Consider the following 26590-nt stretch of genomic DNA (forward strand, 5'->3'; position numbering starts at 1 on the left):
AATAATTTTGCTGAGGAGCTGCAGCCTAGAAACTGCAGAACAGAAGGACCCCTTTCTTCCACAGATGCCACCTGCTGATTGTTGTTCTTTTCTTAAATGCTGGTACATATTTTTTCTTGCAAATAAAGAAATAAAACACATGAAGGCTGCAGTCCTGCAGGCAGGCCAGAGGCCACTGGTATGGTTACTAGCCACAATGGCTATCTTCAATCTCCACTGTCAGAGGCATTATTCCTCTGAATACCAGTGGCTGGGAATTGTGGGTGGGTGGAGGGCTAGGGAAAAAACTATGATTAGTTTCTTCCACCTGTCATTGGCTGTGACTCTGCCTACCTTTGACTCTGGCGCCACCTACTGATGGCATCCCTGCCTTCTGCCCTACCCAGTCCAATGAGCACCAGCCACTACTGATTGACTGGCAGTGCCTCTCCAGGGTCTCAGACAGGGGACATTTCCGTGCCCTACCCCTGAATGCAAAGTCTCCGTTTTTATTGCAAAAACTCCAGGACAACATCAACAATGGATAGCAGAGTATGTGAAAGAAAGGTTAAAACAGAGTAGGTCAAACAGGGGAAGGAGTTCCACAAAGCTGAGGCCTTGCCTGTAAAAGCCTCATCCTTGGTGCCTGTCAATAAAACCAACATTGTTGTTGGCATCTGTCTACCTCAGGAGACAATGGAGGAGTGTGCCTTTGGGGGTGGAGTCACACCGTTGGCAGGTTACAACGCCTGCTGCAGCTGTAGAGACCAATACAGGAGAGACATGTTTTGTTGCAGCTGGGGCAGGTGAAGCGATGGGGGAAGGGTAGTACCTCTGGTGGGGGCATGTCATGTCCCATCTCAGGGTAGTTTTTCCACCTTAGGCCCCCACCCTGGAGAGGCCACTTCAGTGCTGCAAATGCAGCAAAACCAACATCAATGGTGGGTTTTTCTTGTGCATATCCCTTTGCCTCTACCTTATCACCCATCTCCTAGCTAGTGCTACAAGGACAGAAGCAGAAGGTGGGGTTGGGGGTGTTGTGTGCATCATCACTTATGAACCATGGCTCCACTATTTATTTTGCTGCAAGTATATTTATGTCAGGGCAGGATGTGGAGGGGTGTGTGTGCAGTATCTGAGGCCCCACACAACTGAACGTGGAGGAGGATACCATACGCAAAAGACAGTGCTGGATTAAACCCTGTGGAGGCCCCTAGGCAGTTGAAATCTTGGGGGTGGGGTGGGGGGCCTTGTACATATGCTCTAGAGGGATAGCATTGATCTAAGAAAGCTTGATTATAAAAAAATTTCAAGCTCAAATCAACATTATTTTGATTCATTCTTGTGGGGCCCCTAAAAGGAATGGAGCTCATAGGCTGCTGCCTACTCTGCCTATATGGCACTGACGAACCAGACCCACCTGAAGGGGCAGGGAGGTCTGCTTACCTGACTTTGGCATGCCAGAGCCCTCCCGCCTCCTCCCCAAAGCCTGCTAAGTGCTTGCCCAGTTTTGAGAAGGGTGAAGGGCTCTAGGACCCAGAGCCCTGGAGCTTCCTTCGCTGAGCCAGGCGCCTTATTACTTAGCCGCAGTGCGGGATTTAGGGCGATGGCGGCAATTCCGCGGAGCTGAGGTGGCGCAAAATTGATAATATCCATTTGGGGGCGCCAAATGTCCTCCCACAAGGAGCCATTTTATAAAAGACTACAAAAGTTCCACCATTTTGTCTGGCTTTTGGAAGGTCAGTGCTATGGCTCTAGGATGCTGCCAGAGCCCTGGCACTGCCTTTCCAAAGCCGGGCAACCTTGTGCAATCGCAGCTTTGTGCAGGTATATGTGGGAATAAATGGGAGAGTGGGTATCCCCTGCTCTCCATTTATTTTTAACCCCACCCCCACAAAGATGCAATCACGTAAGTAAAATAAGCGTAGGATGTGTGTTACCTGTAATGCTGCCATCACGGCAGGATTTGGGGTGGGGTGGGGGTTCAAATCTGGGGGTTCAATTCCACACAATAAGCTGGAGGGTCCTCAAGCTTATTTGAAGTTAGTGAAGTACTGTAATGTAGCCAACTAGTGTGTGTGTGTGTGTGTGTGTGTGTGTTAAAGACCCTTTAACAGATTTTAAAACAAGCTTTGTCAACCTAGCACCCTCCAGGCATTGCCAGGTGGCATCTTCCACCATCCCTGACGTTAGCCATTCTAGCTTCATCGTGAGGGGGGGCTGGACTAGATGACCCTCAGGGTTCCCTTCCTATACTATGATTCTGTGAAATAAAATAGGTGGTGGTGGTGTAGTTAGAGTACTGGACTAAGAACTAGGAGGTTGATGTTCTATTCTGCATGCAGCTTTGAAGCTCACTGGGTGTCTCTCAGCCTAACCTACCTCGCAGGGTGGTTATGAGGATAAAACAGAGAGTAGGGGAGAATGGTGTGCACCACCTGGCATTCCTTGGAGGAAATGTGCAATACAAATATACACGAATAAATAAATATCTAGAGGACACCAGGGTTGTTGAAGGCCTGTCTTAAAATTACCAACCTGCACCATTGATCTACGTAAGGAAAACATTGTGCGCACAAAGAAGCCCACAGTGGGATTCTGGAAATTCAGGTCCTTGGTCTGCATGTTTTGGGGGTTAAACATCCGAAAGTGATGAGCTCGCCCACTGGTTGCTGATTAATAGGTCTGATTATGAATATTCCTTTCTTCTCTGTGAGTCCTGCTGCTATCCTTCTCATCTAAGCACATCTTCTCTTGATTGGCAAAGGCATCAATCAAGGCTGGATGCTTCTGATAGAAGTCCACTATATGGAGAATGAGAACCACCCTCTTTGTCTCGGTTAAGGCTGTTAAGAGGATTAATTGCTGCCCTGTTTGAATGGCTGGTGTTTATTGTTCTCCCCAGAGGAGCTGAAGGATGGAACGTCATTTTTAATTTATTTTTTTAAATTTTGCAATTAAATCGAAACACTTCTGAACAACAAGAGAGGTTTGAGGGTGCTGCAGAACATAAACCTCATTTCAACATTTGCAAGAGTAGGATGGAGAAGGCAAAACCCTTTTATCGGGTTAAATTTGTTTTGGCTGCAGATTTTCTGCTGGGCATTTACAAGCTTAGGACTCAATTCTGGCCAAATTAGCAGCTGTTCCAGAAATCTTTTATTAACCCAGGAAGTGTTAGAAAAAAACACGGTGTTTTAATAACCCCCCCCCCCCTAGGATTTTACAGCACAGTCTTATGGCCTTCTGGTGGGTTTTCCTTGTATTTTGTTATTAAGAGATTTCTATACTTCCCTTCACCAAAAAACTGTCACTGTTTTTTTTTAATGATAAAAAGTAAGGTATTATGAAAACATAATAAATATGATTAAATAATCTATGGCCTTTAAATCTCTGTGTCTTTTTGTTACTATGCTATGTATTTCTGTGTTTTTATACTGTAAACTGCTCTGTGATATTCAGCGGAAGAGAGGTATATAAATTTAAACTGTAATCATTTAAGTAATTCTCATAAATTACATAACTGACATCATATAAATGACTTAACCCACCAGTCCCTAAAAGCTTAACAAAAAAGGTGGGATTTTTACAATTAAAAGGGTAAGAGGTTGGGATAAGATGTGCTTCAGTGAGGAATTCATTCTACATGTGTGGAGCTGCCACTGAAAAGTCTCTTCTGTAGACCCCCCCCCCCCATTTACAGTCATACCTCATGTTACATCCGCTTCATGTTACAGTGGTACCTCTAGATGCGAACGGGATCCATTCCGGAGCCCCGTTCGCATCTAGAAGCAAACATAACCAGTGATGAAGAAGAGTTTGGATTTGATATCCCGCTTTATCACTACCCGAAGGAGTCTCCAAGCGGCTAACAATCTCCTTTTCCCTTCCTCCCCCACAACAAACACTCTGTGAGGTGAGTGATATGATAGCCATGTTCAAATATATAAAAGGATGTCACATAGAGGAGGGAGAAAGGTTGTTTTCTGCTGCTCCAGAGAAGCGGACACGGAGCAATGGCTCCAAACTACAAGAAAGAAGATTCCACCTAAACATTAGGAATAACTTCCTGACAGTAAGAGCTGTTTGACAGTGGAATTTGCTGCCAAGGAGTGTGGTGGAGTCTCCTTCTTTGGAGGTCTTTAAGCAGAGGCTTGACAACCATATGTCAGGAGTGCTCTGATGGTGTTTCCTGCTTGGCAGGGGGTTGGACTCGATGGCCCTTGTGGTCTCTTTCAACTCTATGATTCTATGATTCTATGAGTGGGGCTGAGAGACTTCAGAGAAGTGTGACTGGCCCAAAGTCACCCAGCAGCTGCATGTGGAGGAGCAGGGAATCGAACCCGGTTCACCAGATTACGAGTCCACCACTCTTAACCACTACATCACATTGGTTCGTCTGCGCACGTGCGCGTCGCTTTTCGTCACTTCTGCACATGCGCGTGATATCATTTTGAGCGTCTGCGTATGCATAAGCGGCAAAACCCAGAAGTAATGTGCTCCGTTACTTCCAGGTTGCGGTGAAGCACAACTTGAACATGCTCATCCCGAAGCACATTCAACCAAGGTATGACTGTACGTTCTTTCAGGGAAGTCCCGTGGCAACCCGGAAGTACTGAAAAGGGTTACTTCTGGGTTTTGCCGCTCGCGCATGCGCAGAAACGCAAAATGACGTCACGCGCATGCGCAGAAACGGCGAATCGCAACCCGCACGTGCGCAGATGTGCCGCTGTGGGTTGTGCTCTTTTCATGTTGCGAGTGGGCCTCTGGAATGGATCCCGTTTGCAACCAGAGGTACCACTGTACTTCATTTAGTGGAGGGAAGCTCCCTGATTTTAATGCATGGGCAGATTATTCAGCCATATTTTAGCATTTGAAAATTTTGATATTGTTTTAAGTGTATTTATTACGATCATGTCTTGCACTAACCTGCTGTTGACAGATTTAGGTGGGACAAAAATTATTATAAAAAATTAAACATATTTACTCAGAAGCATGTCCTATTGAGTACAGTGAGACTTAATTCTCACATGAGTCCTTCTCTATATGGAAGGCCACGGATTGAACCCAGGACCTTCTGCACACAAAGCATATGTTCTACCACTGATCTTGGTCATTCACTTAAAATACAGCAACAAGGGAAGCCACCATACACAGATTGGTTCATCTAACTCCTTATTATCTATGATGACGGGCAGAGGCCTTTTTGTAGTTCTACAAACACTGGGATTCCGTGCAGTGTTTCCATACTCACTTGTTGTGAGCGGGTGGTACTTACGCACAACCCCAACCTCTGAGCAGTGTGAAATGGAAGGGGTACCAGGTTTATTTGCACATATATACAACATGAGCCTGTGATGGAGGGGTTCAACAGCATTAACACCCCAAGAGGTTCTGGCTTCTCCCATAGCCACAGCAGCCTTGGACTTTAACAGATGCCAACCACTGCTCTCATATATTGCTCTCTGGTTCTCTCTCTCTCTCTCTAGCCCACTGCTTTATATTTCCTTTGTGTTGTTTTAATGGCTCATCCCCAGGCTATCACCTAAAAAGCAAATTAGGCAGACTTAATTAGCTTTTCACACTTCTTTATTCCCTGGGATTAAAGGGGTGTCTGACACAATGCTTAAAACACATGGGTCTTGATTAGATACTAACGTGGGTTTCTGACATGCAGTTTTAACACACAAGCCTTAATTAAATTCTAACACTAGCTTGATTTGGAATATAGTGGCACCTCAGGATGCGAACACCTCATGAGGATGGCCACCTCATGAGAAGAGAAGACTCCCTGGAAAAGACCCTGATGTTGGGAAAGATGGAGGGCACAAGGAGAAGGGGACGACAGAGGACAAGATGGTTGGATAGTGTCTTCGAAGCTACAAGCACTCAACCTGAAGCACATTCAACCCGAGGTATGGCTGTACAGGGTGTATTGGACCCAGCAACTCATAACAGTACTATTTTGCCTGCACAAGTATCCAAAGTTAGAGAGTATGCTGGCTCCAATTTATAGTATCCAATAATGTAAGAAGAACCCTGCTGGATGCCCTTGGATGCCAAATGCCCTTCTTGCTTTAATTTCTTACTTCCAGGCATGGGGAAGGAAGGGCCTCCCTCCCCCCCCCCCCGAATACCAGAATTGTGTACAACCACACTCCACATAACTGTACAACAAAAATAACACCCAAATGCTTTTATATAAACTTTTTTTTTTAAAATAAAAAACCCCATTTCCCATAGGTGCATAGCTGTCAACGTTTCCCTTTTTTTAAAATTCCCTTATTCCGAATAGGATTCCTCGCAAGAAAAGGGAAAAAGGGACAGCTGTGCGTAGGTGAGATCGATTCGGGATAGCAGAACAAAAAAAAAAAAAAATGCGTTTTTTTAAAAAAATAAAAATGCATTTTTTAAATTTTATTTACAAAAATGCACCCCACGCTGTGCAAGAAAGCACGTGAGCTAATTCTGTAGTATTACATCCCTCCTCCCCTCTCCTTCAAGAATTTCCCTTTCTCCCGGATCTGTGGGCATTCCTGGCCCGGCGCGGTACTGTACGGACAAACGGAGTTTTCATGGGCGCCGCCATGACAGCCAGAGAGGAGCAGTGGGCGCTGCCATGCCATGCAAGGCGGCGCAGGCGCAGCGGGAGCCTCCCTAGCGAATGAATGGAAGGGGGCGGGGCGCGCGCGCCTGAGAGCGTTCAAAAGGGAGAAGGGGGAAAAACTAAGTGGGCGGAGTTTCGCTCTAGGGCTGCTCCGGCCACTGCCACAGCGGATGCCGAGGTTGGTAACACTTTTGGGGCTTCACTGGGGAGGGGTGCAGTGGGAGGAAGAGGAGGAGGGAGCTGGGAGGAGGAAGAGGAAGAGGTGTCGAGGGGCAGACCGGGGTGCGGGGAAAGAAGGGCTGCTCATGGCATTGCCCCAAGTCAGGCGCAACCTGGCAGCGAAGCTTCCACACGCGCTGTTCTGTACTCGCGCCCACCCTCCGGCACCCCATGGTTCGGTCCAGTCCCTCCAAAGGAAAGCTGGCGTGCCGGGCGCTTCCATTGCGGGCGACGGGGGGGGGGAAAGGGAGAAAGCAGCCCGGGAGAGGATGACCACCCCCGTAGCCCTGCATAGAGAGCTTGGTGGAATCGAGGGTGGTGTGGCTGCTATGCAGGTTCCGGGGTTCCCCCGGCGTTGGCAGACTATGCAGAGTCCCGCGTTCGGCGTGGAGAGGCTTCGGGCGCGGGTTCTCGCCGGAGGGGCGGGGCCAGCCGAAGGGGATGGGGCGGAGCGTGTGCTTGTTTGCGTGTGGCCTTTGGTAAAGCGCACGCAGGGCCGCCTTATGCCTGAATTCAGGGCGCGGGGTCCACGGGCTGTTATGAGGTGTCCAGGCTGCGGGGCTCTCAGTGGGTCAAGCCGAGGGCGGGAAGGGTTGGGGAAGCCAACCCTCCCCCCTCCCCCCCGTTACTGTTGGTTGGGGAAAGCAAGTTAAAAAAAAACAACAACCACAAACACGTTTAATTTAAATCTTACGAAAAATAAAATGTGTGTTTTTTAAACTTGCTTTTTAAGACATACAAAAAGTTTAAGACGCGCAAAGCACATTAAAGTCACTTCAGCCATTTCTAAGCACCTGAGTGGGGTTGCCGAAACGGGAACGTTTTTAACAGCAGGCGCCGAAAATAGCACAGCGGAAGCGGCCGCTGAGTATCAAGGGGCAGGGCGTTCCGAAGTTGTGGGAACCACCGCGCTATAAAGAATTGTCCTTTATAGGTGTGTCCTTCACAAGCGCACTTGCAACGGTGCCGATTCCGCCAATGGAGTTGAGGCTACACCTGCATCAGATTCCCTTAAAGCTGTTGCTCCGCCCCCTCCTTTTTTTTTTTTTTTTTTTGCATGGGGTAGAACTTGTATTTGTGTATAAAATATTTCACCTCCTGGGGTAAAGTCAAACGCCGGGAGCACAGAAGGGACTTCCCTGGGGTCAGTTTGTAGGGAGTTCCTGGGCTGCCCTCACCGATGTTGTCCAAAGGAAAGCAGAACAATATGTTTGGCACCATCTTATATTCAGGAGTTGCAGGAGTTGCATCCAACTCTTTCGGGGGCTCCACTCTGGACCAGCCCCATCTGCCCCTCATTTCCCTCTACTCTACAGCAGGTGCAGAAACCACCTTCTTAACCATTGGATCCACTATTGCTCTCATCTGCTCAATCCATGGGAGCCTGTCTTTGTATGCAAGGGAAGGATTTGAAACTTACTAATTACTTTTACCTGGTTTCGCTGGCCAGTCACAGCCATTCCCAGGGTGTGGCTGCTGTTGCATGCTGAGAGCTTCTAGGAGCCACAGGTGAGAGCTGAGTACAGCCCATACACACTCCAGTTAAGTGTTATTAACACTACTAATATTTATTAGTCGCTTTACTCATAAAAATAACCAAGAACAACTTCTAACCGCAACAGGAATACTAACAAACACAGCAGGGCCACTTAATAGAAACAATTGATTGCTCTAATTTTTCATAATCACATAAAATAGATTGATTCTGTTTCCATCCAAATCAGTCAGATTTTATATATATATGTCAAAAAATTAAGGTTAAAAAACGTTTTGAAGGGTGTGTTTTTAAAGCGGTGTATAAATTTTATGAAACAAGCATACAAAATAAACAAATCCTGTTCTCACAGTGGCCAACCAGATACCTGTGAGAAGTCTGCAAGCTGGACCAGAGTGCTGCAGCCACTCTTCCCTGCACTATTTTCCAGTAACTGGTATTAAAAGCACACTGCCTCTGACAGTGCAGGTAGTAAGTATTGCATAAATATTTTTGTTTCATGCTCAGGTTCAAGTAACTTGCCCAAGATCGTCTGTTTCAGTTCCAGGCCTGGATTAGTAGGAGCGTTGGAACCACGATTCTCATTTTAAGATCCAGTGCCTCTGCCTTGGATACATTTAATTTGATAAATAACAGAAGAAGGACATGCCAAACTGACCACTAGAGAAGGGTGTTTCGCTGCCAATTTTAGATGGGGCTGCTGTTACTTTGACTTTCTCATTGTGCCCTTTTTGGGAATAATTCACACAGCAGCACAGCACGCAGATCAGGTTTTGCCAGGCTTCGGCTTTGTAGATTTAAAGCATGCGTCTTCTCCCAAAGAATATTGGGAATGGTGGTTGGTTAAGAAAGTTGGGAGCTGTAGCTGTAGCTCCCAGCATGGGTTTTTTTGGGGGTGGGGGGTGGGGAAGCCATGTGCTTTAGATGTATCTTGTGTATGCAGCTTAAGGAAGAACATGTTAAAAGTTGCTTGGCTCCTGAGCAGCAGTGGAGGAAAGTGGCTGAAAAGGAACTTATCTCAAGGTGAAAGAAGAGAATGCATCTTTTTACTAGTGGTCTTTACAGGGTTTTCAGCCACGAGGAGGTTTTGTGTGTGTGTTCTAAACATACTGGTACCCATTTAAAGAACACTCAGAAACACTGAAGAAGATGCTACATCTGGGTGCCAAATCTTTCGAGAAAACTGTGCTTGCCAACTTCCTTGAGCGCACTGTCTCAAGTAGCTGTCATAGTCATAATTCTGAGCATCTCTGGAGATTAAAAAGCACAGCTTCTAAATGTAGCACCAGGGAGAGGAAGTTTAACATGCACAAAAGATTCCTTTCCCTCTGCCTTCCCCTTGAACTGGAGGCTAGGGTTGTAGTACAGTCATACCTCATGTTACGGACGCTTCAGGTTACGTGTTTTCGGGTTGTGGAGTGCAGGAAACCCGGATGTACCGGAACGGGTTACTTCTGGGTTTTGCCACATGTGCAGAAGCGCTAAATCGTGCTTTGTGCATGCGCAGAAGTGCCAAATCGCACCTGCGCTGACGCAGTGCTTCAGGATGCGAACGCTGCTGGTTGCGGACGTGCCTCTGTCACAGATTACGTCCACAACCCAAGGTTCGACTGTACTTGATACTTTGCAATATAGAGCATGTCCGCTGAAGTTTGTACAACTGTTTCAGTGATAAAAGTGGGAACGTACAGATAATTAGTGGCGGATTTAAAGGTATGTGCAATATGCACAGAATTGGGGCACCCAGTGGTTTAGGGCTCCCCATGTTATTAGTATACATAGTTAACAGAGAGGATACCTTTGAAACAAGATGGCAGACAACTGCTAATACTTTTTAGTATTTTAGTGTGTTGTGGTGTTTTCACTTTTCATTTATCCTGCTCCCCAAATAAGCCAGTGGGGTCCTGCTCTGTTAGGGCAGGGGTTGCCAGTAGATTAATCAGCTAAATCAGAGGTTTTCAATCTTTTTGAGTCCCTTGACCAACTACATTGTTTCTGCAGCTCCTCTGTGGGGAAACATGTTCCAAAATTCAGAAGCCCAGTTATTTCAACCCTTGCCTGCAGAGCTGGCAGCTTCTCACCCTTTTTCAAACACCCTCCTTTGTGAAGTGTTCCCTCCGCCTCCTCTCCTTGGGAGTCCTGCAGGCAGTCACCATGACCACCCCTGGTCCCTGAGCCCTCTACCCCTCCACCCCAAAGAGAGGTGACTCCTCATGCCTCCACACAGAGGCCTGGGAAGAGAATGCGCCCAGCGTTAGCGGCCAAACGGAGACTGACAGAAAGTGAATGCGAGGCCACCATCTTACTCACTTGCGTGCGGAAAAGCTCCCTTTTGGTGCTAGGCACTCGGCTCCCAGGCAGGCCTTGTAAACAGCAAGCACAAGAAAGGCTAGCACAGCGCTTGCCTGCCTGGCCTCCCAGTTGTCTGTCCATTCCCAGCAGCAAGGGCTGGTGGACTGGCTGGCTAGGCTCCCTCACCCACTTGCTTGCTTAATCTAAGGCCGCTTCAGCTCCTGGCAACCAGCACCCCCTGGCCAGCCCCAGAGGCACCACTCGCCTGTGGAGCATGTAGCCAGGGCTTCAACAAACAGCTGTGCAATCCTTTGGGAGGCAGAGACATGAAAGGGCATCAGAGGCAGGAGGGAAGGAAAGAAGGACAGAGGCCAGTGTTGCCCGCGGCACTCCTGACCATCATTCAAGGCACTGCAGGATGCCATGGCATACTGGTTGAAAATCCCTGAGCTAGATACTCTGATAGTCTACATTTGAGAGGGGCAACTTCTAAAGAAATAAACCGCTTGCTTACTTGGTTCCCTTTCCTCTCAATTCCATTGTTCTTTCGTTTTTGGATAGGGCGGGGCTTGCTCAGGTTCGTGTGGCAGCAGGCCTTTGGTTTTGATAATGCGTATTTGTGTCATAGTTGGCCTCATTGTAGAAAAGACATCCATTCCTGTGGGAGATACTGGGAAACTTGGTATTACCTACTCTGACTGGCAGTGGCTCTCTAGGGTTCAAGGTAGAGGTCTTCCCTGTTCTTTCATCTTATCCTTTAAGCTGGAAATCCCAGGAATTGAACCTCTCGTCTTCTGAATGCAAAGAAAGTGCTTTACCAATGAGCTTTGCTCCCATTCCTCACAACTAGTTAGTCAGGTATAGGTTTTAACTCTTCAGAGATAACTGAGCTCATTGTGGCATAAAAGTCTTTTTTTTCTTTTTTAATTTTTTAAATTTTATTCCATGTTACATCACAGTGCAAATATACCATTGTGGCATAAAAGTTTCTTACACATTAAAAGTGTAATAAGATTCTGTTGAATGAGGTCAGATTCATCTAGTACTACATCCTGTTTTCACAAAGGCTAACTAGATATACCTGTGGAAAGCCTGAAATCAGGACCTGAGTGCAGCAGCCATTTGTGGTTCCCAGCAACTGGGATTTAGAGACAAACTGCCTCTGGAGGTAGAATATGGCTAATTGCCATCGATAGCATCATCAACCATGAATTTGTCTAATCAACATTTAAAGCCATTTAAATAGGTCACCACTGCTACCTAGTGAAAGAGTGAATTCCATATCTTAACTATGCCCTGTGTGAAGAAATATTTCCTTAGCGTGGGGAATAGTTCACACGGAGTTCAGTGCTTGGGTAGGGGGTCAGCCTAGCTGATCAGATAAGAGCTGAGTTTGTCCAAGGCCAAAAGCCTGAGCATGCAATGCTGAACCAATTCCTTTTATTTTCCCTTTCAGTTATGTCAGGTGGAGTGGTGCATCTCCAGGCCAATGAATGACGATTTATGTTAAGGATGGAGGGGGGGGGGGGAAACAGAAAGTGGATTGAAATATAAAAGCAGCAGAAAAAAACCTGTCTTTTTCTGTGGATGTGAATAGCCAGCATGCAGCTTAAAGGGATGAAATTTGGAGTGGTGTGGCTAGACTAGGATTATAGTCAGGTAAGTGGCTTATTCTATGCTTTGCAGACGAATGCAGGAGAGGACAAAAACACAGGAATGCATTCCTTGCTTGTCCATACAGGAAAAGAGAGGGGTTTGGAGGGTCAATTGTTTTAAGTAATTGGCATGAAATCCCAGGGCTCACCAAATGGATGCAACTTAAATGAGGAGATCTCCATCAGATTTGGAGGAGGCCAGGAGAACATGACTGCTGAGCTCCTGACTCATTTTGGAATTGTTCTTTTTGGAGATGGATTGCATTTGCCTCTAGTCCAGATACTGCAGGCTGTATTTTAACTGGCATTTGCAAATCAAGGCTCAATACAGATTATTTTCTCCAGTTGTAGTTCTCAGATCTTTTGCTGTGATCTCTTGCTGGACCATCAGAGGAACAATGTACCTTTTTTTATATATAGCTTGGGATATGGAAGCTGTGGCCCTCCAGCTCCCATCATGCTAGTCAACATGGCATTGGCTATAGCTGACTGGACTCATAGGTACAATAAATGTTGCTGCCTGAGGCAAAGGAGCAAATGGTCCCCCACAGTCAAGGTGCACAGTGTGATTATGAGTTTTAACCATCAATCCTCTGGGAATGATAGCTCTGTGAGGGGAATAGTGGGTTTCCCAACAGCTCTCAGCATGCTTAACAAGCCACGCATACCAGGATTCTGTGCAGGGAGCCATGGCTGTGAAAAGCTTTGTGACAGTGTGGATGTGGCCAATTGGATTTACTTCTGAGTTATTGCCCTGAGCAATAATCAAGCTGGCTGGCTCTAACCCCCCCCCCCCAGTAATTTCGCTACCACTTACCTGAACTGTGGCTGATTGTGAGGGGGATTCCCACTTTCCCACATCCCCCTCCTTTTAACTTGACTTGTGATCTCTGATGGGGAAATGCTTGAACTCCTTGCTTTTTATTCCTTCCCAGTCTTTTAACTTGAGCCTGACCTGCTGTGAGGTAATTTATTGCTTTCTCACATTTTGACTTCATAAAGAATACCTGAGCCATTTCTCTTCTCTTGTCTCGGTTTAATGCTTTATATACGAGGAAGCAGCTTTGGACACCCCTGCTGCTTCCCTTGAAAATGGGACCTGATTCAAAAAAGGACCTTCTCATCCCAAGACCAGACTTGGGTCACATTCACAGCATACATTTGGAGCACTGTTTAATGTCACTCTTATGGCTTTCCCTAAAGAATCATGGGAACTGCAGTTTAAGGGTCCTGAGAGGCATTAGAAGACAATTCTCAGAGCTACAGTTCCCAGCAGCCTTAACGATCTACAGTTCCTGGGATTCTTTGTGGGAAGCGATGCTGGTAAAGACTGTTTTGGGTGTGGGTTAAGAGACAGTGTAGCGGCAGGGCGACCAAACATACTTTACTTCTCCCTCTCTCCTTCGCCTACAAAAGTGGCAGCCTTCACATGCACCCAAAAGCTGATAAAAGGGGTCAGTGATATGTGAGGGTGTAAAACCTCTAAAGGTTGCCTACATTGAGCCCTCAAGATGTTGTAGTGACATGTCCACACCATGCATTTGAAACAAATATAACCCCTGGTAAGAGCTGCTTGACAGTGACACACACTACCTTGGAAGGTGGTAGATTCTCCTTCATTGGAGGTTTTTTAGCAGATGTTGGGTGGCCATCTGCCAGGGACTGTAAGCCTGGTCATCATATGGGTGGAATTGGTCCCTCCCCAGTATCGATTTCTGTGGTTGTATAACAGACCTAACTTCTCCTACACTCTTAAACCACTGTGTGTGTCTCCATCGCCTTTCTTTGTTATCCCTTCAAATTTGTTATTTGGAAAGGGAAAAGGTGCTAAGCTGTTTCTATTCTCGCAGTTCCCTTGGAAAACCACAAAGGTGAGTTCAGTGGTTGAAGGTTGCAGTTCTGTGCACAGCTGCCTGAAAGTAATCCTCGCCGAAACACAGTGGGATTTCTTCCTGAGTGAACATGCACGGGTTTGCGTTGCACAGGAAATGTTTACTAAGTTGGATAGTGCTGGTGTTTAATGTGAAGTGTATCACTGGGATGTGGGTCTGAAATTCCCAATGCAAAATCAAGTGGGTCATAATGATTGGGAATTAATAGTGACAATTTAAAAATATCTGTAGTCATTGTCATTTCATTTGTCCTCCTAAACCTGTCAAGACTGTTACTGCTATTGTTGTAATTTATTCAGTTTATTTCTCAAGAACACTTTATGCAAAGATACTTGGGCAAACAAAAGTTTTCTTTTACCTGTCTCCTTTGCTGCAAAGTATTTAGTGCGGCTAATCTTTATTAGACAAACAAACAAACAAACAAACAAACAAACACCACCAGTGATTTCTAGCCCTACTTTTAAGGTGGTTGGGGGAGAATTTGCTTGCGTTGGCATTATAAGATGAACGTGGGTTTTAATGTTCCAATTCATTTCCTCTGTGTCTAGGCCTGCAAGTTGTGATGGCCATTGTCACGCAATCACGTATTATCGACTGCTCATTTAGGCCAGTGTCTTTGAAAAAGGAAATCCATAGGAACCAATTTCCAACTTTCAAGGAGGGAAGCTTGTTTCTAGATGGGGATTAATGGGCCAGCTCATCTTCTTATTGATGTCCTGACTTCTGACAGGTTACAATCAGGGGTGGAGCCGGATCTCTTGGGGCCCCTGGCATGACATTGCTGATGAGTGCTGCAACCTCTCCCCATTTCCCATCTATCTAGGCTATAGAGCAGAAATTTCCAAACTGTGTGTCATGACAGGTTTAGTGTGTCAGCTGCAGTGTGTACCTGTGTCATGCAAGCTCTTCCTGTGCTCTTCCTGGGGCTTAAAAGGGGTTACTTTAACCTCCAGTTTGCTAGTAAAGCTGAATTACTGTGTCACAAGGTGATGCATGTCTAAAACGTGTGTCACCAACATGAAAAGTTTGGAAAGCTCTGCTACAGAGCTATGAAATCAATAAATTTCATAGATCTATTGGCCAGGGCATTACATTTGAGGTAATGTAAAATGGTGAATGCACACTATAAATGGGAACTAAGCTTGGCTCTTGTTCAAAAGTGACACTGCTGGACTGCAGCACAAGAGTTTATATGATTTCTGCAAGTGAAGTTTTTAGTATAGTGATGGAAAGCTTGGAGGACCCACCTGTCAGGAAACCAAATCAGAACTTTATTGTGTCTCTCAACAAAAACAGGAAATTCAAATACTGACTATACCCAGATCTGATGTATAGTGTTGTATGGTGATTGACCCTGTTTTTTCAGCGTAACTCGCCTTAACTCAGTTCCGGCACCTCTCACGTGGGCACCATTGCCATGATAAGAGAACAAGGGAGGTGTTCATGGTGAGTTCTGGCACCTCATTTTCTAGAAAAGTAGCACTGCCTATTATGTTACTAGCCACACAAATTGGAATAAGGTAAAATATTGTGGGTTATATGCAATGTTAGTGCTACTCAGTATTTGTTGTTCTTTAGTCGTTTAGTCGTGTCCGACTCTTCGTGACCCCATGGACCAGAGCACGCCAGGCACTCCTGTCTTCCACGGCCTCCCGCAGTTTGGTCAGACTCATGCTGGTAGCTTCGAGAACACTATCCAACCATCTCGTCCTCTGTCGTCCCCTTCTCCTTGTGCCCTCCATCTTTCCCAACATCAGGGTCTTTTCCAGGGAGTCTTCTCTTCTCATGAGGTGGCCAAAGTATTGGAGCCTCAGCTTCAGGATCTGTCCTTCCAGTGAGCACTCAGGGCTGATTTCCTTCAGAATGGATAGGTTTGATCTTCTTGCAGTCCATGGGACTCTCAAGAGTCTCCTCCAGCACCATAATTCAAAGTTCACCTTGATGTTCCTTAGCACAGTATAGGCCCATTGAAATTAAGGAAGCTATTGAATCCAGCATATAAATGTCTTCCAGACTTCATCACCTTTCCCCCCAAAGCATTGATGAGTCAGGTTTTTAGAGAACTTTAATTTAATATATATGGGTCTTCTTAAAAGATAATCAGTTCTGCAGTTACCTTTTAAAGAGCAAAGAGAAACCAATATAGATTAGAATAAAAGAACAGAGAAGGAAAAATCCCATTGGCCCAGGGACTGGGAGGGGAAAAAACCCCAGTTCCTTTTCCCAGAGTTTGCAGTGTGTCATACTGGGCTCATAACGAGGTCCAGAAATAGGCGTCAAAGGGAGCAGCCCATCAATAGCTCAGTGGCAGAGCATTTGCTTTGCATCCAGAAGGTTCCTGGTTCAATTCCCGGTACCTCCAGACAAAATAATCGCCAGTCTCCTAGAGAGAGAGAGAAAATACAGACTTATATCGAAAGACATACAGCTTTCATGAGATGGAAAGCACATCTGAGACTGAAGATTGTTTTTTCAGGCCTTGGGAAGTAAATAGCACATGGTGCTAAGGAACATCAAGGTGAACTTTGGAATTGTTTATGGGCTGATACGTGTTGTCTGAACTCTGTTCTTGAAATGGCATTTCTTAATGTCCATGGCTGCAGTTCTCATTTCATGAAATGGATGCAATGTCTGAAAGGAGAGAGAAAGAGAAATCTTGCGGGAGCATGCACACTGGAAGACTAATCCTTGAGAGGGAGTTGGCAAGTTAAGCCACTGTGTTTCTCTGCACTTGGCTGCAGTAAACAACTGTTCAAAAGACATGGGGGGTGGGGGGTGGAAATGGATGGAGGGACAGATTGACATACACTGTGCATATCCCCCTGTGTTTGCTTTTGATGTGGAGAGCTTCAGAAATGCCTTTTTATTTAAAGAAGAAAGCCATTAAAACATGGGTAGGCAGACTAAGGCCCGGGGGCTGGATCCGGCCCAATCCCCTTCTCAATCCAGCCTGCAGACGGTCCGGGAGTCAGCATGTTTTTACATGAGTATAATGTGTCCTTTTATTTAAAATGCATCTCTGGGTTATTTGTGGGGCATGGGAATTATTTCATTCCTCCCCTCACCCCCCCAAAAAATATAGTGTGACCCCCCCACAAGGTCTGAGGGACAGTGGACTGGCCCCCTGCTGAAAAAGTTTGCTGACCCCTGCATTAAAAGATCAGTGCAGTATTCTCTTGGGTGACCTTCGCAATGTATTTGTCTCTGTTTCTAGGCCAATTTAATCTTATTTTATAGGACGGCCATGCACTCCACTCTGGAAGTAGCAGGCAATGCAGCGTCAGACTACAGCTGCAGTCTTAATCATTTCAACAATGCAAATCTAACCGTGTCTACTTAGAAGTAAGTCCTTAAATGGGGCTTGGTCCCATTTATGTGGGTTTAGGATTTCAGGCTATGGTAGGAAGGAAGCCCCATGGAATGCATGGGGACTTTGTATCTGAATACATTTGCATAAGATTGTGCTGTGCAGGACATTTCTAGGTACAGTGTGGCACCTTGGTTTTCAAAGGTTTCCGTTGATGAATGTTTCGGTTTTTGAACTCTGTAAACCCGGAAGTAAATGCTTCAGTTTTCGAACACGCCTCGGAAGTGGAACATGCCACGTGGCTTCTGCTGAGTACAAGATCCTGAGTGCAATAGCTGTCGGCTAATGAGTTTTCGGTTTTCGAACATTTCAGAACTCGGAACAGTCTTCCGGAATGGATTACGTTCGAAAACGGAGGTACCACTGTAATGCCTATCAGACAATGTTCTGTAGTGGTGGTGGCGCACCTGTAGCACTTGGTAAAGGTAAAGGGACCCCTGACCATTAAGTCCATTCGTGACCGACTCTGGGGTTGTGGCGCTCATCTCACTTTATTGGCCGAGGGAGCCGGTGTGCAGCTTCCGGGTCATGTGGCCAGCATGACTAAGCCACTTCTGGCGAACCAGAGCAGCGCACGGAAACGGCGTATACCTTCCCGCCGGAGCGGAACCTATTTATCTACTTGCACTTTGATGTGCTTTCGAACTGCTAGGTTGTCAGGAGCTGGGACCGAGTAACGGGAGCTCACCCCCGCACAGGGATTCGAACCACCAACCTTCTGATCTGCAAGTCCTAGTCTCTGTGGTTTAACCCACAGCGCCACCCGCGTCCCTTCGTAGCACTTGTTACTACTTCCTTACAATTTTGTGTTTTAAAAAATAAAGATATTCCCTTCAGGCGCTGCTGAAAAATATGTAAAGAGATAGACATGGCTGTTTGGAAAGGAATTCAGTTTTTACTTATGCTTAAATAAATTCAAACTTACTACTTCAGTTGGGAACAGCCTATGGGAGTACGCCAGTTCTCCTGTGTGCATACTTCACACGCCAAGGTTTATTTTCCTGGCCTGGTTGAATTGTGTCCTTAAACATGGATAATGCCTCTTTCTTGCCAGGACAAGAGTGTATGGTAGAAACTAGCCTACCATACACATGTAACATTTAGCTTTCTTGCTTTATCCAGTTTAGCCTCTGGCACTGACTGCCACTGGCATTTTGCCCTTGGAAGGTTTCCTAGAAAGAAAAGCAGCCCTCTGGCTGAAAAAGGTCCCCCAACCATGCTTCTAAGAAAAGCAAATTGCCTTTCAAGTTTAAGGTGAACTTAATAAAAAATAAAATACATAGTTTGGTTCATTCTTGTTCTTGATAGGGATAGAGAAAGCCATGAGGCAATCTACCGCTAATGAATCCTTCTGGGAGATGATGAAATTTGAGTGAGCTGATTGTCAACTGGAAATGCTGAGGGATTTGTAGGGAATGGGCATTGAGGGTTATAGTTTTAGCATAAACTAGGGGCATCTGGTACCCACTGGGGCCTGTGGGGCTAAGCATGGTGCAGAGGGCAGTTATGGGGCTAATGGGTAGGCAGAGCCAGAGATCACATTAGGCATGCGGCACACTTGACAATCCTGCAACTTGGATGGTGGGGTGGGGAATCAAGCAACTGAAATGGTGGCGGTGGGTCTTTCCCTTCTATGAGATCAGATCAGAAATAGGAAAGGGGAAAAAAAAAGGTTTGAAGTTTGATTATGGAAGGGAACTTTATCAAATTTGGGGGAGTAAGTGCTTTTGCGTCTAGGGCTGTATCATGAGACCGGTTTGATGCACAAATTTACAATAGCACACAAGGTAGTTATTTGCTGGAGAAGCTGCAAAGCAAAAAAAAAGAAGCATAGGAAGCTGCTATGTTGGTCTGGCTAGTTTAGGATTATCTAAGTTGATAAGGGACACGGGTGGTGCTGTGGGTTAAACCACTGTGCCGCTTGGACTTGCCGATCGGAAGGTTGGCGGTTTGAATCCCCGCAACGGGATGAGCTCCCGTTTCTTGTTCCCTGCTCCTGTCAACCTAGCAGCTCGAAAGCACGTCAAAGTGCAAGTAGATAAATAGGTGGGAAGGTAAATGGCATTTCCATTTGCTGCTCTGGTTCACCAGAAGCGGCTTAGTCATGCTGGCCACATGACCTGGAAAAATTGTCTGTGGAAGCAGACAAACGCCAGCTCCCTCGGCCTGTAAAGCAAGATGAGCACCGCAACCCCACAGTTGTTCGGGACTGGACTTAATAGTCAGGGGTCCCTTTACCTTTATCTTTAAGTTGATATAGCTGGATGTTGAGGGAAAAGAGCTTTTGGGATGGGGGTAGATATAGGGAGAAAAGTATATGATTTAAAACAGTGAGGAAGAAAGGCTGATTTAAATTAAAATAGTTTCCTATTACTATTTCATATATTTCGTAAACAGTGTTGGAAATCTGACCACTCAAGCCATGTTAATTTGCAATGAAATAGAATATTATTTCATTCCCACGTTGTTGTTGTTTGTCTGACTGAACACAGGTTGCATAATTTCTTTTTTTAAAAAAAACTATATAGTGAATGTCTTAAAAATATTCTCCTACAGATGTTTCTCATGACCAGGTATCAGATCATTTGTGAAGTTAAATATGGGAATACAGGACCTGGGTTGTTGTTTTCCTGTTCCTCCTCCTAGTTTTTCTCCTTTCTGCTTCACTTTGCCTTGGGCCCAGCCACACCTTTCCAAAAACAAAGTTGTGAACAAAACTGTAATGGCAATGAAATTAAATTAAATGCATGGGATGAAGGGGGACTTGTTTGACAGTATTATATGTGAAAAGAATCTTGGGATTGTACAATGTGATGCAAAAAAGGCTAATGCAATTTTTAGCTGCATTAATATGAACCATAGTTTTTTAGGTCACAACAAGTAATAGATTATCATCATCATCATCATCATCATCATCATCACAGGCCTTTCCCCCTCCTCTGTTGGATTTTTAAAATTGCAGTACATTTTTGATAATATAAGTCACCTCAAGACATCAAGCAATTGAAATGAGTAATAGCAGCAATGATGATGAAATTCTGAAAAGTTATGATGAAATCCATAGCAATAACAGCTCCACTTTATCCTACAGTAGCTTAACCTCTCATTAAATACTGGGTCCAGTTCTGGGTGCTGCAGTTTGAGAAGGAAGTAGGCTGCTTGCACACCATACACAGTGGTACCTCGGGTTCCAGACGCTTCAGGTTACAGGCTTCGCTAACCCAGAAATAGTACCTTGGGTTAAGAACTTTGCTTCAGGATAAAAACAGAAATCGTGCAGTGGCAGCGGGAGGCCCCATTAGCTAAAGTGGTACCTCAGGTGTTAAGAACAGTTTCAGGTTAAGAACGGACCTCCAGAATGAATTAAGTTCTTAACTCGAGGTACCACTGTATTTAAAGCATGTGACTTCCCCCCAAAATTCCGGGGAACTGAGTTTCCCTCTCACAGAACTATGATTTCCAGCATGCTTAGCAAACTACATTTCTCATGATTCCTTGGGGGAAGTCACATGCTTTAAATGTTTGGTGGCCTTATAGAAATTGGAATGGGTTCAGAAGAGGGAAAACAAGGATGGTATGGAAAACAAGTCCTATTAGGAAAGGTTGAAATAATTGGATACACTCAGAAAGTGCGTCATTCCAGTTCTGTGACATTTCCTTACCTGGTAATTTTTGTGTATTTTATGTGATCTTTCACATGACATAAAATCCACTTATGGAAAGCTAGCGGAATCTAGCTTAGCAATCATTTTCCTGTTAATTGATTCCAGGAAAAATCCATTTGTAACCCCATTAGCTTGGGAAATTGCAGGAGTTTTAGGCTCCTGCAATTTCCCCATGGTTTTCAAAGGTCTTGACATGACAAAATTTGGAGCACTATTTGAACGTGTGGTTCTTTCCTGTTCTTTTTCTGGGTGAATCATAGGGGTACAGAAGTGTACATGTGCACAGAGGGTAGTGACATGTCCAGCAATGCCTGCTTGTTGTGTCACTTCGTGCCTTCTGGTGTGAACGAAACATGTGGTATCTTGATCAGAAAGCCATAACCCAAAAAAAAAGAAAGAAAGAAAGAAAGCCATAACCCAGCAGCTAACGCAGCATAAAATGGATATTTGAAACTGGGATATTGTAACCAGGAAAAATAATGCAATAATCCCCTCGTCTGCTTGCACCTTTATTCTCCAGAAAACAGAACTAGAGCTAATGTGTTAATGTTACAGGAGGGTAGAATTTGGGAGGAGAAGCTTGACTATGGAACCAGTTGTCTAGAGGGGTGAGCTCTGTGAGGTCATCTCCAGGTTGACTCTGGAGAATTGGAAAATGAATTGAGGATGCCTTTCCTCTGAGTTTCCTTCTTCAAGCAGAGAGATTTGGACTGTAAAATGACCTACAGGGTGGTCCTTTATTGGTGGCTCCCTGCTTGTGGGTTACCTCTCCCTGAGGACTGGTGACATCATCCTTAAATAACTTTAGGTGCCAGGCAAAAACTTCTTTTTCACCAGGCCTTTGATTCTTAACTATCTGTGATGCCCTTAGTTGGGTGGAATGTTTTAACCCTGCCCTAAAAAGCTAAAGGTAAAGTGACCCCTGACCATTAGGTCCAGTTGTGGCCGACTCTGGGGTTGCAGCACCCATCTCACTTTATTGGCCGAGGCAGCGTACAGCTTCCGGGTCATGTGGCCAGCATGACTAAGCTGCTTCTGGCGATCCAGAGCAGCACAAGGAAACGCCGTTTACCTTCCCGCTGGAGAGGTACCTATTTATCTACTTGCACTTTGACCTTCTGATCGGCAAGTCCTAGGCTCTGTGGTTTAACCCACAGCGCCATCCACATTTTAGAGTTTAAAACTAGGATTTTAATGTACATGTTTGTTTAATATATATTGTAAGTCATTTTGAGTACCTTTGGTAGTGAAAGCGACCAATACACTTAAGTAATAGTAATAGCATTTTTCAGTTTTCCCCCTTGAGTTTTAATAATGACAGGTAGGTATTGAGAAAAGAAACGAAAGAAAAATTCAGGTTAGTTTCTAAAAAAATAAAAAATATTAGTTGTCACAATTGTCAATGAAGAAATATAGGACGCAGCTCTGTGACTTTATAAATAATATAATATTCTATCTCAGTACTTTGCGTCAACTCTTTTTTTCTCCTCTTCCTTCAAATTTTTAACTAACAACTTAGTTTTGTTTAAATTAAATCCTGCCACTTCCCCAAATTCTTGAATCTTTTCTATAACTAGGGAGAGAGTTTTTTGGATCCTCCACCGTAATTACTAAATCATCAGCATAAGCTTTCAATTTCAATTTATTTTTTCCAGTTTTTATCCCTGTGATCTCATTATCTGCTCTTATATTTCTTGCAAGTCCTTCCAGGACCAGAATAAACAACAGCAGTGATAACTGACATTCATGTCTAGTTCCTTTTTGTATCTTACATTCATTCGTTATCACCTGATTTACAATTAGCTTAGCACTTTGTTCTGAATATATTGCTTGTATTCCTTTTAAAAATTTAAATCCACAATTAATTTATTCAAGCAATTTTTTCATAAAATCTCAAGAAACAGTGTCGAAGGCTTTTTCAGCATCTATAAACATCATTGCTGCTTTCCCCCCCTTCATTTTTTACCTCCAGGTATTCTATTACATTCAGAATTTTCTCTTTCATTTGTCTACCTGCAAGGATCCTGTCTGATCTTGATGTATATACTCACTTAATATTTTTTTCATTCTGGTAGCTAAAATGTTTGCAAATAATTTATAATCATTATTTAATAGAGAAATAGGCCTATAATGTTTTATTTGCAACATATCTGAATCTTGTTTTTGGGATTACAGCAATATAAGCTTCTTTCCATGTTTCTGGGATTTCACCTGTTTTTAAAATCTCATTCATCACATCTTTCAATGGGTTTACCAATTGTTCACTTAATTTTTTATAATATTTTGCCGTTAGTTCATCTGGTCCTGGAGACTTGCCACTTTTTGTCCAATTAATAGCCTCTAGTACTTATTGAGCTGTTATTTGAGTATTGAAAATCACCATTTGCTCCTCTCTTATTTTTGGCAGATTACTATTTTTTATACATTCCTCTATTTGACAATTTTTTTCCTTTCCTTTCTTATACAATTCTGAGAAATACTTTACAAATGTTGCTCTTATTTCCTTCGTCTTATCTGCAATCTTTCCATTTATATTAATTTTATTTATGGAGTTTTTTGTTCACTTTTTTTCAGCTGCCACGCTAGCAGTTTTCCTGATTTATTGGCATTTTCAAAAGATTTCTGTTTCATTCTTTTTATCTTCCAGCTAATTTCTTCATTAACTATCATAGAGTATTGGGTTTGTAATATTCTAATTGCCTGCTTGACTGACTCTTTATTAGCTTTTTTTGACAATTGTTTCTCCTTTTCCATAATTTCACCTAAGATTTCTTTTTTCTTTTTTTCTTTCAATTTCCTTTTGAATGAATTTTGTTGTACAGTGGTACCTCGGGTTAAGTACTTAATTCGTTCTGGAGGTCCGTTTTTAACCTGAAACTGTTCTTAACCTGAGACACCACTTTAGCTAATGGGGCCTCCTTCTGCTGCCGCGTCGCCGGAGCACTATTTCTGTTCTCACCCTGAAGCAAAGTTCTTAACCCGAGGTACTATTTCTGGGTTAGCGGAGTCTGTAACCTGAAGCATATGTAACCTGAGGTACCACTGTATATAACTGTATATATACTTTCTACTCTGCCAAAGTATCAATCTCTCAAATTCTGTACAGCTGGCAATTTGTATCCTACCTTTATCCAAAGGACAACTTGACACAGTTGTAGCTAATATGTATCCAAGAGAAAGAGTCTCTCAAAAGTCCAAAGTCAAACTGTTACAAAGTCTCCAAAGCTGCAAATACTATGCTCTGCTCCCATTCACAAAAAGTCCCCTTGCAGAGCCTGTCCGCAGAAATCGGAAGCTGACTTCCTTTTTGGCTTCCGTTTCACCAAATCAATCAATTTAAACCTGGTTTCTTCTCTTATTCTTATTTGGTTTTTACCTCTTAATTGGGAGATCCACTGCTTATGGTGGCGGTGTGTGGCTCCGGCTATAGAGTTCGCTGGAGCCGTGAGTGGACTCAAGCCTCTTCCTTTCCCCTGCGCAAAAACGGCAGCCGGGGGATCAGGGCCGGTGGGTTTGTACACTCTGCTGGACCCCTAGAGCAGTGTTTCCCAACCTTGTGCCTCCAGCTGTTTTTGAACTACAACTCCCATCATCCCTGACTAGCAAGACCAGTGGCAAGGGATGATGGGAATTGTAGTCCAAAAACAGCTGGAGGCACAAGGTTGGGAAACACTGCCCTAGAGTCCCCACTCTTTTGTGGGGAGTTTTTTTGGGGGGGCACCTGGCCCTGGCATGCACCCCCAAGGCTCTATCAGCCTGAACTGTCATCTTTTAGACAGACGACACGGAGCGCGCTGCCATTGCCTCCGCAGCAAACCAGAAGGTCAATTTACCAAGTCTTGGAATTCCAGTCCATAGCACCTGTAGCACCCATATTGCTGAACTATATGGCACTTATCTTAAAGGAAGAATACAAGGAATATATATCCTTGTCAGTGGCTCAAAACTGGAAAGTTACATTACTCTTATTGGAAATAATGGCTTAATAAAGTTTGAGACTTGGTCATAATGGCAAAAATAGCTGAGAATTGCAGCTGACTATAGAAATTAATTCTGGGAAAACTGGTTGCTCCATATACAATATTGTCAAGAGAACAATTACTTCCAGCAAAAGCAAATTCAAGTAGGGTTCTGTTTTTTTGAATTTTGAAATTTTATATTAAGCCATATTTTTTTGCAGAATATTATGATCTGAAGTAATTTTATCTGGGCTGAGTTTTGTGGTGGTGGTTAATCATTGTCAAATGATTAAATTAAAAAAGTTCAGAAATTAATGGATCTAAGTCAGTCATGTGCATTATTTTCAGTGGGTCTACTCTGAGTAAGACTAGCATTGGCTGCAACCCACAGTTAGCCACCTGCAGGTTAAACCCACTTAAATTACTGGGCATGGCTTATTTAGGCATGATAATTTCACCCTATGGTGAAATTACCCTATGGTAACAACCGGTTGAAGTAAGGCCTAAAAGCTAACTGGGCAGACTTCAGAATATGAGATGAAAATGAAATGCAGGGAGAGTACAAATATTCATATTCTTGCTTTTAATTGTTTTCCTAAGTCACTTGGAGTTTGTTTATGGACCCAATTCAAGGTGCACATGTTAGTGTTTAAAGCCTTAAACGATTTAGGCCCCAAATATCTGATAGACCGTCTCCTACACTACAATACTAAGATTGGCAGAGGGGGCCCTCTTGGTAGCTCCACCACCCTCAGAGATGGTGGCGGGGTGTGTGTTCCCCAGGATAGGGCCTTATCTGTGGTAGCCCCTAAATTGTGGAGCTCCCTTCCCACACAGGTTCATCTGGCACCTTCATTATACAGCTTCCAGTGAATTCTGAAGGGGCACCCCCTTAACATTGGTTTTTTGCACTTGAGTATGTTTTTAGGGACACGGGTGGCGCTGTGGGTTAAACCACAGAGCCTAGGACTTGCCAGTCAGAAGGTCGGCGGTTCGAATCCCCGTGACGGGGTGAGCTCCCCTTGCTCGGTCCCTGCTCCTGCCAACCTAGCAGTTCAAAAGCACGTCAAAGTGCAAGTAGATAAATAGGTACTGCTCTGGCAGGAAGGTAAACAGTGTTTCCGTGCACTGCTCTGGTTTGCCAGAAGCGGCTTTGTCATGCTGGCCACATGACCCGGAAGCTGTACGCCAGCTCCCTCAGCCAATAAAGCGAGATGAGCACCGCAACCCCAGAGTCAGTCACGACTGGACCTAATGGTCAGGGGTCCCTTTACCTTTACCTATGTTTTTAGGACCCACCTTATCCTTGTGATGAGAAGTTGTTTTAAACTGGTTTTAGTTTTGTAACCCACACTAGGAAATTCACACTGGCTTATTTATTCTGAATGTTTGCAAGTCATGCCAGTAAAGGTTTGATGAGGACAATGACTAGGACATTAAAGTGAAGGGTGGGTTAATAA

At 44.4% G+C, this 26590-nt stretch overlaps 2 protein-coding genes across 9 annotated transcripts in view; one reads left to right on the forward strand and one right to left on the reverse strand.

Annotated features, from left to right (window-relative positions):
• SLC31A2 (solute carrier family 31 member 2) overlaps positions 1 to 26590 on the reverse strand; it is an 833895-nt gene that overhangs the window by 20599 nt on the left and 786706 nt on the right. Inside the window, exon 5 of one of the 2 annotated variants that reach the window (XR_014152703.1) lies at positions 24118 to 24202. The exons of the other annotated variant lie outside the window; for it this stretch is intronic. The gene's annotated coding sequence lies outside the window, so the exon portion shown is untranslated. Of the gene's footprint in view, positions 1 to 24117; positions 24203 to 26590 lie in introns of those variants that run through there. 2 annotated transcript variants of the gene reach the window in all.
• EHMT1 (euchromatic histone lysine methyltransferase 1) overlaps positions 6633 to 26590 on the forward strand; it is a 143311-nt gene continuing 123353 nt past the window's right edge. For 2 of the 7 annotated variants that reach the window (XM_081847456.1, XM_081847449.1), the window contains exons 1-2: positions 6696 to 6764; positions 8653 to 8771. Coding sequence is in view for 2 of the 7 variants with exons in the window: in XM_081847448.1 (XP_081703574.1) it covers positions 6648 to 6764 (117 nt within the window). In the remaining 5 variants the exon portion in view is untranslated. Of the gene's footprint in view, positions 6765 to 8652; positions 8772 to 26590 lie in introns of all 7 variants that reach the window. The other 5 variants (XM_081847459.1, XM_081847451.1, XM_081847448.1 and 2 more) reach the window with 3 other exon arrangements.

The sequence above is a fragment of the Podarcis erhardii genome, assembly GCF_964252035.2.
Source record: "Podarcis erhardii genome assembly, chromosome: Z".
Taxonomy (NCBI): domain Eukaryota; kingdom Metazoa; phylum Chordata; class Lepidosauria; order Squamata; family Lacertidae; genus Podarcis; species Podarcis erhardii.